Source organism: Cryptotermes secundus, unplaced genomic scaffold (assembly GCF_002891405.2).
Source record: "Cryptotermes secundus unplaced genomic scaffold, Csec_1.0 scaffold925, whole genome shotgun sequence".
Lineage (NCBI taxonomy): Eukaryota > Metazoa > Arthropoda > Insecta > Blattodea > Kalotermitidae > Cryptotermes > Cryptotermes secundus.
Genome location: NW_019733333.1, coordinates 495,111 through 508,046, shown reverse-complemented (window position 1 = coordinate 508,046; position 12,936 = coordinate 495,111). Strand labels below are relative to the sequence as shown.

The 12,936-nt window shown below is 39.4% G+C and overlaps 1 protein-coding gene across 3 annotated transcripts in view; it reads right to left on the bottom strand.

Annotated features, from left to right (window-relative positions):
* Positions 1–2,808: 2,808 nt before the first annotated feature.
* Positions 2,809–12,936, bottom strand: part of LOC111868073 (SIN3-HDAC complex-associated factor) — a 35,395-nt gene continuing 25,267 nt past the window's right edge. For all 3 annotated transcript variants that reach the window (XM_023858440.1, XM_023858438.2, XM_023858439.2), the window contains exons 3-6: positions 11,854–12,007; positions 9,728–9,920; positions 5,614–5,818; positions 2,809–3,444 (exon numbers count right to left, since the gene is read on the bottom strand). In XM_023858440.1, coding sequence (XP_023714208.1) covers positions 3,030–3,444; positions 5,614–5,818; positions 9,728–9,920; positions 11,854–12,007 — 967 coding nt within the window. In that variant the 3' untranslated portion in view covers positions 2,809–3,029. The remainder of the gene's footprint in view (positions 3,445–5,613; positions 5,819–9,727; positions 9,921–11,853; positions 12,008–12,936) is intronic.

The window sequence follows — 12,936 nt, the reverse complement described above, 5'->3', positions numbered from 1 at the left end:
GGTGACCCAAGATTTTCTTGTTTATTACATTCTTTTTTTCTCATTTTCTCTCCACTGACAGGAATGGAGTTCAGCGACTACTGGATGAAAGTGGTTCAAAGCTGGATTAAAGTCATGAGGTTAGTTCGATATCTTTCCTGATGATGCAGGGATGGTAGATCTGGACAGTGGCCATGACTTACCAGACTTATTGAGATCTATCATGAAGTAAAGGAGAAAGCCTAATCAGGGATAAATCTTTATGCATGTGGGGTGCCTCTTGTATCCTCAAATCATGCATAACTATGATGAGAGGAGGGGCACCATCAAGATTCCAAGGATGTTGCATCCTGATTCAATTTTTTCTCAACATCCACTCACATTACTCACATCACCTGCCGCTATACTGTATTTGTTAAGCTCACTTCGAATGTCCAACAAGGCTGTTTCATTGTAGTTTCTCCAAATAACTCAAGCAGGGAAGCATAATAGAAATCTCCATAGAGCAATGGACAAAAATCCACTGTCACTGCTGTTACAAGCCACTTTAAAATAAAGGGATGTGACAATCACCATAATATTGCAATACTCAGCCTGGTAAACCACATAATAGTGCAACATACAGCCAATAAGGGTTAATTTCATAATGTTCTACCATAATGGGAAAAAGTAAAGGTTTAAGTAATCTCCAGAACTAGACAGTCTTGTAACATACATACACTACAGATGGTCATGACATATTGATAAGAGTAGGACAATGTAAGGACTGAAGGATTCAAGACAGGACTCTGGAATCATGGTAAACTACAGCAAGACATGTGTAACAATTTATGATTTGGTATCTTCATACTTCACAGATCACAAACTGCATATCAAAAGGAAATGGAAACTGTCAGTATCCCCAGCTACTATCTCCTGTTCTGGTATGCATACCAGAATGAACTGTTTTGTTCCAGTTTTAGTATAATCAAGTAAATGACCTGGACAAAAAGAAACAACACTAAAATAGACTATCCAAAATGATTATATTCTTTTCAAATTTGAAAGCCAGTCTCTGTGGTCTAGTGGTCAGAGTTCCTGGCTACAGATCCAGAGGTCCCAGGTTCGATTCCCCGGCACTACCAGATTTTCTGAGTAGTAGTAGTTCTGTTACAGGGCCCACTCAGCCTCATGAGGACAACTGAGGAGCTACTTGAATGGAAAAGTAGTGCCTCCAGTCTAGAAAACTGAAATTAATGGCTGTGGGGAATCGTTGCGTTCACCACGCAACACCCTCTATCCACTAAAGTTGACACTGACTTTGCCGACAAGCAGCAGTCACTCAGTCGGTATAGTTCGCTTGCAGACTAAAGCCATGGAGTTTTTTTTTGTTGGTTGTTGTTTAAAAATGCATTCATTCTTGCTGACTTGAAACTGCAGATTTCATGAAATGTGTGGAAACATTAAGGAGCTCCTCTAATCCTGATCTTCTTTACCTACCACGACATGTACATGCAGAGGTACAAAACCTCTGCGAAAACATCTGGGGGTGGTAGGGGGGAGACATTCAATTTCTTTTCCTTTAAGGTGGCTTATAAGAGTACTGTGTATTTCACTGTTCACACATCCCTATATCAAATGTTTCTAAAACTAACTGGGCAAGCATATCCTGCATATAATAATATATGAGATCACAATACACAAAAAATGGTTCCTGAAAAGGTGCTAAATAAATCCTTTGTGATTATGGCAGTAGCAGTTTTGTAACCAATTTGGTTACTGGTAGTTAATACACTTGATTCCTTCATCAGTCTCTTAAGGTACTGTGTTAAAATTGTCACACCAGTAATAAATACTTCGTGAAAAACCACTTTCACTCTGCTGCTACAACAGGAGATTACAATAACATGAGGGATGTAACAATAATACTTCTTTTCACTCCAGAATCATAGAGTCTTGTAACACCACACCTTGAGATTCAACATGCACTTTCATCTGCATTTCCTTCAAACATCAAAACATGGATGACAGTCTCATCCACACACATGGGAGGCAACGGGTAGAAACACGTACTATGGTAATGCGGAGTAGATTCTTGAAGGTAAGTGTTATTCTTGAGACTAGATATTGATCTTTTTATAAAAAAATCCATACCAATCTGAGTATTTGCTCTCTACCAAGAAAAAATATCTTGCTGCCAATAATATGTGTCAGCAGCCTCTGTCATGTTAAAATCCCCTCTTTAACTGTTCTGCAATTCTTAGCATACTGCAATAAATGTCAAAATATTACAAATCCAATACAGTGTGCTGCAGAACGTGGAAGTGTGTGATAGGATTCCAGCATGTATTTCTGTAAAAACCTACAAACCTGTCAATGTGATGAATCTGCCATGCAAATGAGCTACAATTCAAATGCATGAGAGAATATCAACACTTATAAATATCCAGTACCTTACATAATATTCTACTGTACACCTATTAATCTTCCCATTTGATTTGGCGTCTAGAATTTCAATTGTAAACATACAAGTAGAAGTAACAATTTTCCACAGAAAGCCAATGAATCATCTGTCATGTAACAGTGAACACAACCTATACATTGGCCTAATTCCCTGCCTTGTGTTGAATTCAGCAATGCATTCGTTCATTTCCATCCAATTAGGAACTTAATATATTTATTTTTTAATTTACAATTTTATGTCAAAAATTCCACTTGCTTTACTAAAATACCTTGTAAGCACAGTGGTGATGGCAGTACAATACTGAAGACACAATTCATTTGTGACACCTGTCTCTCCTAAGAGCAAGGGTTTCATCTGATATGCTGCACAATCAAGGAAGGGGTCTGTTATTGCTTCTCCAACAGTTTTTAATTCCATGTAAAGAATACATGAATCATAAAAAATCCCATACTTATCATGAAATGAGGACAGGCAAAAGAAAAACATGCCTTTGTTTTGGACCCAACACTGACTGATTGGCATCTGGAACAGCAGTTCTGAGGATTACACAAATACATAAGTCATTAATGAAGTAATAAATTACGATAATTCTATGTGTGAACTTTCGTTAATTAGGTTGTTCCCCAACTTCTTGTTGGCACCGACTTGCAGCATGCATTGCAAATTCTGCCAGAGGATTGGAAGCTGCAGTAGCCTCTTCTTGACCAACACTCTTCCTGCCTGTGGCGTTGGACCTGTGGTGACCACCTTCTCCTACGCCCTGATTTGAAGATTCATCATAACCAGAGTCTGAGGAGGAGTCACTGTACGATTTTGCTAACTTGATACCTTTCATATCACTGCTCCTGTTCTCACGTCCACTTGCAGTACTGTCACCAGAACTGTTGCCCATACCAGAAGACATAAGGGCTGCCTTCTCTTGCTGCTGATTCTTACATCCACGACAAGGTTTCAGGAACCGAGGATCTACTATTACTGCACCATAAGGTCCTTTGAATATTATGCCACAGCAAACCTTTTCCCTAAACAAAACAAACATGGGAGATTAAATTAAAAATTTGGACTGGTAATACAAGGACTCAATGTAACACTATATCCTCTAAAATTATGTGCACGAACTGTATTATAAAATTATTAAATGCAACCACCTTTTAAACAGAAGGATGTTAACTTCCATTACCTATCTCCCAACACATGTAAATTTATACGATGGTTGGAACTATAATAGTGGCAACACTGCTTTAGAGATGCCATGCAATGGAACCAAATAATGTCGCTTATACCACACGTTAGTTACATACCCACCTTACCTCAGAGCAAATGGACTCTCCCTTCCCATACCATGCACATTCGCAGTGACGAGAAGAACAGAGCCTCGTGTTAGCTGGCGGTCTAATGTAGTGTTGTCACGATGTTTGCAAAACAGGAACAATGGACTTGGATAAAGATAGAATGTGCCAGAGGCCGTACAGCATGACAGTGTCATCAAGGTCTTCAAGAGGCTTGCAGGGAATCTGCATTGCTTTACAGAACAGTGGCAAGGTGGGTAAAAGCCTTCAACTAGGGACACCAAAATGTGGCAGACAAGCGTCGGCCAGGTTGTCCTAGTGTCAGTGAAGAAGTGTATGATCTTTCCACATTCCTGGAGCGTGATCAATGCCATACAATTTGTGAGCTGGCCCGAGAGACAGGATTAGTGCATACGACTGTGCTTCACATTCTGAAGGAATGCCTGGGCATGAGAAAAACTGCATCACGATGGGTTCTGCATGATTTGATGGAAATGCAGAAATGGCTACGATATGACGCTGCTCATAACCACTTGGAGCGCTATGAGCGTGAAGGAGAGGCTTCCTTACACTGTGATGAGACATGGGCCAAATCGTACGAGCCACAAATGAAACGCCAATCGAATGAATGGCGTCATTACAGGGCACCACGAAAATCAAAAGGTCATCAGAACCCCAGCAGGCCGCATGCAGCGCAAGCTGTGGCTGATTTGTTCGATCGATGGGGCTGGGAAGTGCTGTACCATCCACCATACTCCCAGGACTTAAGCCCTTGTGACTTCGACTTCATTCTTAAGATGAAGGAACCACTTTGTGGCATTCGTTTCAGAACTGTTCGAGAGATTCTTCAGGCAGTAGACCACTCCATTTGAACTATCAAAACAACAGGTGCTGCTAAAGGTATCCTACGACTTCCACATCACTGGCAACGGGTTGTACACAATGCTGTTGGCTACACTGAAGGACAGTAAAACTTCAAAATATGCATCTATTTTGTATCAGCTGTAAATAAATAGTTGCCACTATTGGAGTTCCAACCCTTGTATATGCTCTCTCTGTTCTAAAATTCTTGTAACTAGAGTACCTATTCTTCAAAAAAATATATAGTCAAGAGTTTAAACTGTCACCACCTTCAACTTCAAGATTATGTTCTCAGAGTTGTCTCTTTTCAAATCACTGTTATGATTACTAAATATTTCATGTTATTAAACTATGAAAACATAAATTATCTATTTTTATGAATCATCTGCACCAAGTGTGTAAGCAAATAGCACAATGGAAGGTCACCTGCCCATCTACATCTAAAACAATTAATTGGTATTCAATTAAATTTGACATATATAATACTATAATACCTACTTACCCTCCCTTGCGATGATCACATGTACTCAACTTCTCTCTGGTAGTTCTCCATTGCTATGCTTCAGTCGATAAGATACTGCCCAACCTCTCTGTTTGTGACTTCTCCAAATTATCATTATGCTTCTCAACGGTTCGAACTACGTACCTTACTTCATGTTCTTATCAAATTGTAATTGAGAAATATGTACTTGTAACTACAATCCTTTTTCATTAACCCACAGTATCCAAGATGCATTAGCAATACCTTCAGTGAATATTTTAGTGTCCCTTGAAGGACAAATTAATTTATCACTTAATGCAGCTCACTGACACCAATGAGGAATAAAAACTCGTAAAAAGGGGGGGGGACACATCTGGAACGTCTGTACTCCAAAGTTTAGCATAACTTTTGTTTCCTTTCAACTGCTGAGATGCTCCAAACTCTACAATTAAAATTCGTAATTTTTAGTACCTCATTCTATTATTTTTACTGGCAGAGTTCAAAAGGACACAGCAGAATTCTTCTTGGTTAAAAAAAATAATATTAAGCATGTCTCTTACCTCTTCCAGAAGGTCATATCTAGGAAACTACTAATGGCTGGTGTTGAAAGCCGCCTTTTTGTGCCCTTCTCAGAATGGTGGGGAGATACTGATTTATTGCGGTGCTTGACTGAAGGGAGAGCAGCAGAATCGTCACTAGGTGTAGGACTGGGAGCCAGGCTGGACGGCATGCTCATTCCACTCATATCAGACATGAAGTCTTCACCTAGAACATCACCACCAAAGCCAAATCACTGCATACTGCCAAAATAGTTAAATGTTTGCAACTTCAGACAGCTGGTAGCACAGAAACTTATCGAAGCAAATTTCCTTGAATTATTCTACACCAAAGCCAAATAGCTGCATACTGTCAAAACAGTTATAAATGTTTGCAACTTCAGACAGCTGGTAGCACTGAAACTCATCACACCGAATATCCTTCAAATTACAGTCAACTCTCGATTATCCGGGGGCGGATTAACCGGTTTGCAGCTTAACCGGGGCTACTCAGGCTTTTTTGAGGCTTATATGTTGTTTAATATTCATTCACTTTTGTTTCACATGGTGAGTTGTAACACTATTTTCGCACTAGTGTGACCCAAGCTCTGCATTCTTTGGTCCCGTTATGCTAACACAATGTTCTAGGGTAGGGGTGAAAGAATGCAAGGATTTGTGGAAAGTTTGAAGGACAGATACACCGCCCCAGTTGGTCTCTTTGTATCGATCTTCAAGTGCGTTGGCAAAATGTCAGGGTGTAAAGGAAGCGTGTTGTGTTAAGTATTCGACAGAAAAAGGAAAATGCTGCGAAAAAGTAAACGTAAAACTGAACCCTTTCAGTCTCAACAAATCATGCAAGCCTCTCATCTCTTCCCTCAAGAGAAATCCAACAAGCCACACCAGTTCTTCGTCATGTCATTGACGTCAGTAGCCTGTCCCCTGTAATCATGTCATTGACGTCAGTAGCCTGTCCCCAACCAACAGGTTCTTCTTGTCTACCACAACTTCCTAGTGCTATTGACCTCAAGTTTCCTGGATTCACTGGCCATCCTCCCCCAACCTTAGCACATAACACCATACATGGCCTTAATCGCTCTCCACTGCTCCTATTGGTCCCCTCTCCCTTACCACCCCCCCTTGCCTACTTCGTATATAAGCAGCACCTTTCACTTCCTATCACTACAGGTACTGCTCTCTGCATTCCAAGCCATTCACCTGCTCTGAAGGTGGAGGCGATACGTTCCTCCGAAACGTCGGCGAAAACGAAGAATACACGGCGCCTAAACCCAGAAGATGACTTTCTTCATAGTACTCTCTTTATTTCCCTTAGCTGAACAGATACTCTCTTTGGGTACCTGAGTTGTCAACACACTATTTTCTTCACTCGACACAGTGAGCCCATCACACTCAATATAGCCCACAGTCACCCTTTTGATGAGACTGAAGCTGAATCATTTTATTCCAACCACTCACATCAACTTCTTCACATAGGATCTGGTTTTTAATCAAATAACTCGTCATGTCTTCTTTCCCCCCCCCATTTTAAGGCATTCACAGGTGACACTTTCTGACTAAACAGATCACTTATTACAGCAGCCATTTTATTTGCTACATGTCCCTTACCATGAGCATTTAGATTAAGGCCATGTTTTTGTATAGGTCCCTATCAGTGTCCACAGTTATCACACAAAGATTAGGAAATGCCTTTTTTAGTTTAACTAGAGTTTTATTGAATATTTTAGCTTCATTATTAACAGTCTGAGGACCGGTCGCATGATATCATGCTTTTCACTTTTAAATGTAGCGGACTGGTCATGATATCACGATTTTAGGACACATTATGTTGTCACACACTATACCTTGCTCTGGCGCCACGCAGCTGTGTAATAAGACTCCGGAATGTTTGCTTAGTATTCAGTAACATGACTTAGCTGTTTCCTTAACCCCCTCTAACAGAAAATATTTGCCAGTCTTCAAGTTGTTTGTACCAGCCAGTAGATAGTGGTGGAGTATGGATCAAGGATAAATTCTTCTCCTCCAATGAGCTAGCTTACGTGCCTTGAGACGCGTAGGTGACTCAGACAGTGTCAGTGACAGAGGACAACAAAGTATTGTGGCTACAGACAGTAAAACTGACAGTAGCTCCGACGAAAATGCGGGTAGGACCATTGCGGGGACAGCAAAAAATCTAAGAAAAATCACAAAAATCTAAACCCTCATTTGAAATTGAAATACAAAGCATTTCTGATGAATGTGGCAAAGGCCTGGGCTACAGACCAGATGGTGACGGCAGAGCCAGTTAGACACAGACTTAGTGCGACCAGACCCATCAACTCCCACCCCAACGCAGGCCTCATGTCGACCCCCCAAGGTGACTCTCGGGTGATATGCAGAAACATACCCTTGTGAAAGCTGTGAAGAGTGAACATTCCAAGGGGAAGCATCCTTCTAGGCAATGCCGTGTTTGCACAGTTCACAAAAAGAAAATTGAGTATGACCGTCTACATAGCAAGTTCTGTGTAATGCCACTTCACAAAGGGGAATGTTTCCAGAAATATCACACTCTCAAGCACTTCTAGGAGCATTGGTAAGTGTTCTCCAAACGTTTTAGTTCATAAAATTAATTAGGAGATTTTATATTAATTTTTAAAGTGAATAGTGCACATGTTAGGATAGTAGGTTTAATAATGCCGGTCCCCAGGATGATTTAAATTGCCCGTCCACGTTGTGTTAACACAAGAATTTGGAATAAGAACGCTTAGTACAAGCACATTTGTATGTTTATGGGAACTTATAAAATGTTTCAAGGCATGAATTCCCATATTTGCTTCATTTTGCCCAACATTGTTCGAGCCACCCCATACTATACAAACATCACTCTTTGTTAGAGTCTTTAGGTCTGATGAAGTGGTATTAACCAAATTTACCAGTGTCGATCCTGGTTTTGTCACTCCCTGAATTTCGTAATCACAAGTTAGTTTATATTTTAATTCATTTGCTAATCCTCTTGCATGACTATCACCAAGTATTTGGATTTTATGTTTGGCTTTAGCTACTTTCATTCTGATTCGACTCACTTTAGTTGAGATCTTGGGTATCAAAATTTTGAGAATTTACTTGACTTTTGAGATTTTTTGTGAATTTGATCTTTATGCAGTATCTTGGTTATCTGATGCGAAGATTTTAATTCCATTAATAAAACTTTTACATAGTCCTTTAATCTCAGGCAGTTATCACAACAATTTACCTCACTAACACAAAAATCTTGATCCAAATAGCATGAGAACATATCAAGGACATCAGAAGCAACCATCTTGGATGAATATCTTTTTTACAGTGGCAGTAACATGGCTAATCACACCCAGTTAATTGCCTGCTTCATAGCTGAGGAAATGTATTCAGCACAGATCACAGTTATATTCAGGAAGCAGAGAGCCATCATGTCAACCAACTGTATTCAGGAAGTAGTTCCACTTTTAAAGTACATGAAATTTATGATTCTTAACCCAGTGGTGCTAACTATGGAAACTGTTCCAAAAGATAAAGCCAAAGGGTTAAATGTCCATAAAATTACTTCAAAGATGGACCTACTTTCTAAATATATGTAATTTACTATTAAAACACTTCCATGAACCAGATTTGCTTATGTCATTACAATTACTGAACTCTTGAAATATCTACAGCAGCCTTAACATTTACTGTTACTTACTTCAATGGATGCACTTTAGAAGTGACATTCACACCACAGCTAGTAGTTTACTATGTGACTTGTAAAACAGCAAACACATCGGCCATGTTTTCATGTCATACATTCAGAACCGTCAGAATCCAGTGACAATGTGCAGCTTACAGCATCATGCTGACTGTTTGCTTTGTTAAATATTGGCCTGTAAGAAGGCCATAGCAAGAGTTTCTACTCTTCACGCTTTTGAAACTGATGTCATTTTTTTGTATCAGAAAGCAGTGGTTCCTGTTCAGCAGGTTATGGCTTTTCAACTTTCAGATCGTGCATATCCATTTGCTTCTTCTGCTTCCTTCAAGTACTGTACTGCTGTTCATGATGGGAAAACAGTGAAACGAAAGAATAATACAATTAGGATCTTACTTATATAGTTCACTCAAATATTAGAGGCTATACCTGTGATTTCATCACTAACAGCTCCTGGACTCTCTTCACGGCCTGACCGATCATTCTTCATATATATATGCTTCTTCTTGATGAATTTCTCAACCTTCTGCATACTTTCTGGTTTCAGTTTCAATTTCTTTTTGTTTTTGGACTTGAATTTTGTTAGAGATTTGGTCCCTGGACCAGCACGGGCATCCACAACCTGAAAAATTACAAAATGGTAATAAAATATTTGCAAACCTAACAAATACTTGTATGTTTCATAATTTCAGAAGATAATTCTGAATTGGAACATGCCAAAACGTCTTTATGTCGAAGGAGGAGAGACATGTACGGATGACTCAGAATTAAGACAGTTTAGCCAGGTTCTTGAAGACAAGATGAACAGAAGAAAGAGTCTGGAAGAAATGAAGCGGGAAAGATTAAAAAAAAAAAGAGACCTGGGCCTTTTCATCCACTGGCCCATATGAAATTAAAACTTGGCAGATGTACTTGCATATGCGCACCGCTACGCACAAGCATTATATCAGCAGAGGGGCGGAAGCACAACATACAAAGTTTCTGCAGCATGCTAACAAAACAGTTCATGAATTAATCACAAAACATGCTAAGTAGTATAAATGCTACTTATTTTGCAAATTCTACTTTGGTTGGAAGGGTTAACTATCCATGATGACTGCAATAAGAATAAAATTATGTATTACACACAATGCCAAGTACGAGGAGGATTTTTCTTTTGTTGACCGGTTCCATGGCTCTGTGCTTCACAGCAACCAGGACATCACTTGCCAGAAGATGCATATGAATTTTGTCAGTGAATCTGCATGCCTGATGGCCAATAATATTCAGGATGAAATAGTTGAAATTCACATATCACAGGTGGTGTTGATAATGCTCTCCCTCTACATTAATTGTTTCATTAGTAAACCACAGGTATGACAATCCTTCTTGCACTTAGAGCACACCAGACATCAAATTTCACTGGATGAAGCAAGACTTCGCGGGTTAGATGTGGATTCTGCAAACTCCAGTAGCGATTATTTTGCATATTTATGTATTCCTGCAAGTGAAACCAATTTTCATCAGAAAAGAATGTCAATTGTGGAGCGAATTCACCTTCAACAACAGATTGTAGAAACCAACTGCAAAAATGAGCCCTGCTAGCTGGATCACAAGGCTGTAAGCTGTGTGTGGATTACTGTTGTTCTAAGCTTCAACAATTGTGTTGTTATTCTTGCATTAGACTTTGACACACTGTCTCTTGAGCTAGATGTTTCAGTGATTTTCTAGGTGTATGTTCAAGTTTGGCCCTTATGTCATCTAACTTCTCCTCAGTAAGTGCTTATTTTTTTTTCTGTTTCCTGTTCATTAAGAGTTCCATTATTTTATGTTTATTCACCAAATTGTGAATTGTCTGTCTGCTGGAAACATATTAATTATGAAATTTATGTAAATTTTTGACATTTTCTTGAAGATATGTACCGTATTTACGCATGTATAGGCCGCAGCACAATTTTCAGACAGAAATTATAGAAAAAATAATTTTCTTGGAATATTATTTCAGGAGTATTACACCCTGTATTACTAATTATGAATATATTTTTTTTTAAATGAAGTGTGATTTCGAATATTTCGAATATAAGCCGCACCCCAGTTTTCCTCTTGAATTTTTGGCAAAAAATGTGCGGCCTATACATGCGTAAATATGGTATTTCACATAGGTGTCATACAGATAGATATACACGATGACACACCACGACGAACCACACTGCTTACTAATTGTAACAGAGAAAAAATTACTAATGGAGCTGATTACTGCTGCCTACTGCTGACAAATCATAAACAAACTCCCAGCATGACCTGCACTGTTCACCATGAAACATAATGCTGTCAAGCAGTACACTTGCCTTCATTCTAAACATTACCAGCCATCAGGCATTCTGATTCATTGGCAAAATTTGTATGCACCTTGTAGCAAGAAGTGCAGCGGTCGCCGTGAAACACAGAGCTCTGAACCAGTCAACAAAGTTAAAAAAGCTCTCTGTACTTCTGTAAGACACAAAGGTAAGGATGCATGTGTTCTAGGAGGCCAAGGCAGAACAGATTTTCAGCATACTCATAAGGACTACACTCACATGACGCCAATTACGTTCACTGCCAGCAGGCAGCTTCTTCCACCTCTTCACCAATAACACACAGGCGTTGCAAATTTCACCTGAGCGACGCTCATGGAGCTGAAAACAATCCATGAAGTCATCTTCATATTTCTTGCTGTCTGTAAACCTCGAGCTGTAACAATAAAAGAATGTCTATTAATCAGTCAGTGTAATAAATGTCTCAGAATGGCAAGTAGAAGTGTTGTGACAGAAGTCACTAAAAAAATATGAAACTCCCAAAATTAATTAAATGATTCATATCCTGCTGAAAGTTTCAAAATGACCAAACTGATACCTTCATCAATCACCTATGTACTGCCATATGGTACAGTCCTATAATCTGAATCTCCCAGACTACAATAAATTGAACCTACTGGAGTTCAGGCCAGACCAGGCCAGAATGTATGAAGCATAGCTACAAAAATCTGTCTACAGAGAAAGTTGCATTTCATGTGCCTGTATTCTATGGTTTCAATTTACACACAAATAACAGGAAACGTTTAAAAAACATCCTTACTGCAAACTCTTCTACACGTATAATGAGGACCATCTCTTCTCATGCATTTGTTACTGACCCGTGCAGCATCACTGCAGGCTCTTTCATATGGCTCATAGTATGACTAGCTGTAATCTATTCCATGTTTCTTGATTTCCCATGACATCAGGTGCCCCAAATCCTTAACATGTCGATGTCACATACTGCCTTGCCACAAATCCCTTCTCTCCTCTCTACTACTGACATTTGTGTCTTAGGCAGTACTGTACTGCCAAGTTCCTGTCTCTGATGCCTCATGTGAAGGCATACAGAATTCCCTTTTGGTCTTGTGTGACTGTCATGTAGATTTAAGAACTTAAGTTTGGATTTGTTACAGATGGAACACCAGATAAGTATGTCCTTGTCATGAGTTGTTATAATAACTGGTACTGGCAAGACAAGTGCAACAGCCACATGGGACAAGGTATTTTGGTTCCTCTGGTATGTAGACCATGTAGGATATACTCATGAATGTTTAAAGTTGTGGATTATGTTACTTTGTTTGGTAATTACTGTAACCTTGCTAA